Source organism: Camponotus floridanus, unplaced genomic scaffold, assembly GCF_003227725.1.
Source record: "Camponotus floridanus strain SB8 unplaced genomic scaffold, Cflo_v7.5 scaffold3, whole genome shotgun sequence".
In the NCBI taxonomy this organism is placed as follows: Eukaryota; Metazoa; Arthropoda; class Insecta; order Hymenoptera; family Formicidae; genus Camponotus; species Camponotus floridanus.
In genome coordinates, this window is record NW_020229436.1 from 7,449,616 (window position 1) to 7,454,317 (window position 4,702).

Genomic DNA, 4,702 nt, shown 5'->3' on the forward strand with positions numbered 1-4,702 from the left:
TTCGTATAGATGTTTCCTTTCACAATAATATTATAGAATATTTCGCAAGTATATATTTTCTTAAAATATTGATGATAATATCAATTATATATTATATGCAATTACGTATATACACTCGTTAACAGAATAAGCAAATATTAAGAATAAGTGATGCTAAAAATTCATCCGACAAATGTATACACGTTACACAATCATATTGGCGCGTGTTTTGATTGAAAATTGAAACAGCACAAAGCAAATCAATGGCAAATATATTAATATATATTAATATATATCACTAATAGTTGAACAAGCAATAAAATTACATCATCATCATACAAATTGATATGACAATTATCAATCTCTTTCAATTTTAAATGATAATGCATCGATTAGCTATTTTATAATTAACGTTCTTCTAAATAATGTCTCTTTTTCTTCTGAAATATTTTCTAGGACAGAGCTTGGCAAGAACTGTACATTTCGGCCGATTTTCAGCTGGCTCCGCCTAGCGCGTCCCCCCTTACCTCACCGTCCCGCGCAAAGCCCACGAGCCGCTCGGCGCTCAGGAGCGGGCGTATGGCCAATAGCTTTCCACGTCACCCATGAGGTACTATTGTTGACGCGTTTTTTTAAGTGGTATCCTCAGTAGGCCTAATTCATTGATGACTAAAACGACCCTTTAGCTAATTGCACGGAATTATAAATAATAATTGATATGAATATTTATATAATAATTATAAATAATAATAATTGATGATGAATATTTATGACTTTCGGGATTTTTTACAAGCGACATCAGGAACATCCATTTGCATACGGCATGTAGCAATCATGCATGTAGTCATCAGTGGATTAGGCCTACTGGGGATACCACTTAAAAAAAAATGCGTCAACAATAGTACCTCATGGGTGACGTGGAAAGCTATTGCCATACGCCCGCTCCTGAGCGCCGAACAACTCGTAGGCTTTGCGCGGGACAGCGAGGTAAGGGGGGACGCGCTAGACGGAGCCAGCTGAAAATCGGCCAAAATGTGCAGTTCTTGCCGAGCTCTGTTCTAGAATATTTTACAATTCAAATATTGAATATATGTATCAAATGCGTATTAAATCGCGCGTACCGTTTTTATTACTACTTTCAAATAACTTTATACATGTACATATATATGTTTATATTTAAAATTATCTTAATATTTCACCAAATTAATATCAATAATTAATTGAAACTTGAATGTTTGAATTATAATAATTCAATTACTGCTGATAATTATTCAATTATCTATTAAGATGATTTTTATTTGCATTTGCTATTATTAGAATTTGCTATTATTAATATAATAAGCGTCCGAGTGTAATCCGTATTATAATTTATACCATTTTATAATGCACTGTTTCTTTCTAAAAATGATTACTTTATAATATCTAGAAAAATAAAGAAAATTATTCCAAAATTAATATTTTGATAATCGTCATTTAATTATGTTATTGTATTAAATATGAAAATATCAAATTGTAAAAGAGACATGTTGAAAAAATTTTGTAATTAATATAATTAAATATAATAATTTAATTAAATAATATAATTAAATTTTTTTACTATTATATTAAAACGACAATATAAGATTTTTGAATCATTATTAACTTATGCTTCAAAAGTCTGACATTCGAATCATCAGTTTTACAATTGATTTAAACAAAGTATTTCTTGATATTTGAACTAGTGAAATAATAAATAAAACTTATGTTCAATTATTTAACAAAAAAGAGACTGAGATAGAAGTGAGATAGAGTAAATTATTCATAGATTGAAAATATATAGAGATAGCGACTTTCATATAGCGCTGTGTGTTGGCTATGCAAGACTAGTGATAAACGAGATTGCCAATCGAACCATTTGTTGTGGCGGAAAGACGATTTATTTATGTTTTACGTCGAGGATTTCGATGGTGACGTTTTCCAGAACAGGGTCAGTGATGTTGTTTGTATGATTCGGTGATTTGTTAGATTTTATCGAAACGGCCGAAGCGTTCCCACTGCTGGTACGACTACCACGTCGAGATCCTCCGTGTGACCCTGGTGACAGAGATTTTCTTGCTAAAGTATCGCATGCTTTCGCATGACAGCGCGGCAGCACGACACGAAAAGCCAGAATTACTTTAAGCATGAAGACCTGCGCGAAAGAAACATTAGTCAGAGCAAAATAGTCAATCGTTATAATGTAAGGCGAATTCACGTGCGCGCATGTGCACGAATGTATATGTGTGTGTGCATGAGTAAATGAGCGTGTGTAATGATATATGTATGTAAAGATGCAAAAAAGTTTTTTTTTTCATAAAATATTATTTTTTTTATAAAGAAGCAAGCCTCTTTTTTTAAATTTTGTTTTTTCGGATATTTAATTGATTATTGAAAGTTGATTTTTTATTATTTTTTAATTTTTGATAATAGATTTAAATTAACCATTATTTTAAATCATTCTAATTAACTATATAATTATGTAATTCCTATTTTTAACTAACGATTATTTTAAATCACTATTAATTTTATATAATTCCTTAATTAATAAATCAATTATTGTTATTTATAAATCATTATTATGTAATTCCTATTTTTAACTAACCATTATTTTAAATCTACATTCTAATTAGCTATACATATAATTATGTAATTCCTATTTTTAACTAGATAAATTCTTTAAAAACAAATCAAGAGAATTTGAATGAATTTATTATAGATATAAGTTTGTGATTTTCATAATTTGTAATTTTTTAAAATATAATTTAATTAAATTTATTTTAATAATTTATTTTAATAAAAATTAAAGTTCTTATTTTTTAAATAAATTGAAAGGAATTAGGCTCTATATGTACTTAAACAACACGATAAGAAACTAGTGAATAAGAGCCACCGCGGATGGTAATGCGTAAATTTTTCGCGAAAATTTAAACGAAGCATTTGCATATGTTTTACTTGGTGCATTTACCAAGATATAGATTCTCATTTTTGAGAATTCTATAAACCCTCTTTACCCCCCTGAAGAGATGTAGACGAGAAAAATATCGGGACGAAATCGCTGAATCAGGAATCGAACCCGAGTCTTTCGCTTGCCCACTTCTTATTTTTTATTTATTTTAAAAATAATTTTATTATTTTTGAATTAATTATAAGAATATAAAAATTTTAATTTTTAATTATAAGAATATAAGAATTTTAAAATGATATCAAAACGATATAAGTCAGATAATTTATAATTAGAGATATAATAAAACTTTTCGTAATGTATATAACTGAAAATTCTGTGAATCATATCGTATTTAATGATTTATTGCAAGAGTTTCATTAATTTATGAAAATTACTTTTTAATAAATTGTAAATTAAAAATGTAAATTAAAAATACAAGAGCTTTAGCTTTTTAGCGTTTTTGTTATTGTTATAGTATTCAATTTGAAATATATAAATGATTAGAAAGAAGGAAGTGTTGTTTTCTTTCTTGCGGTTCAATTATCGCGTTGTGGCTATAATTTGTCAATTTTGATTAAATTTTTAATTATCATTATTTGAGCCAATTTCAATTTTATTTAACAAAAACTTTGTTTTTTTTATTATATTAACAGAAAGATATAAGGAAAAATAATATACTAATAAATAATTATATTAAATATTAAAAAAAGTACTGAGAGAACAAAATTTATTTTTTTTTTAATTAAAAAGCATGTTTTCTTTTTATTAGAAAAAAAATTATTTGCATCTGTAGCTATATATTTATCTTCTTAGTAAGAAAAATTTAATCTGTACATAAATTTTTACATAAATCATATGAAAAATATTTGATTAGAAGAATAAAAAATATAAATATATTGATTAAGGATGCTCAATAATTTTGATCTTAAGAAATGTTGTCACGATCATAATCCAGAATAACATTTGAAAGATTTTAGTTGTCATTTGTGTTATTTATTAAAAAGTTATTAGTAAATAGAAATATATATATATATATATATATATATATATATATATATATAAAATTCGATTAAACAAAATGCTAGCAATCTATTGAGAGATTATCAATAGAATATTACGGCAGGGTGGCATCAATTGCATCCTCGTGTTTTGCTGATAAATTCTTCGAACAAAATTTAACAATAGATTAGTAGCAGAAATGGAGCAGGATAACTATACTTTTAATTATTTAAACAGAATAATGATGTAAATCGGTATTTGTGAAAACTTTTAATGTTTGAATCGATTTCAGTAAACTGTTATGGTACGTCGCGGCTAGAAATCTTTTAGTTATTCTGGATAATGATTTTGATGATTAATATGTCCAATTGTAATAATTGTCATATAATCATTGTGTTATTTTATGGATAAAAAAATGAATAAAGAATTCGTTGTGCAAATGAAACCAATGATATTTTACTATAGCAAGCAACTATATTTGCAAGCTTTAACTACATTCAGAAGAAACTTTGTTCAAAATAAAAAACTCGCGTTATTAAATTAAAAATATACAAAATGTTTTCAATAAGACAAGTGTGACACTAGATTATATAATATTATTAATTATATGTTAATTTCTATCTATTTGTATATGTATGTTTTGCTCGTCATTGTATATAAAAAGGATCTCATATAAAATAATAAAGTTATTATATGTAAGATCGAGAAGTTTATCTTTTATTAAAGTAAAATTTAATTTATTTGTTGAAGCAATCGGAAAAA

General features: G+C 26.5%; 1 protein-coding gene across 2 annotated transcripts in view; it reads right to left on the minus strand.

Annotated features, from left to right (window-relative positions):
- Window positions 1–1,642: 1,642 nt before the first annotated feature.
- Window positions 1,643–4,702, minus strand: part of LOC105254178 — a 45,608-nt gene continuing 42,548 nt past the window's right edge. Inside the window, exon 6 of one of the 2 annotated variants that reach the window (XM_025410125.1) lies at window positions 1,643–2,052. In XM_025410125.1, the coding sequence (XP_025265910.1) occupies window positions 1,895–2,052 (158 nt within the window). In that variant the 3' untranslated portion in view covers window positions 1,643–1,894. Of the gene's footprint in view, window positions 2,150–4,702 lie in introns of both variants that reach the window. The other variant, XM_025410126.1, reaches the window with a different exon arrangement.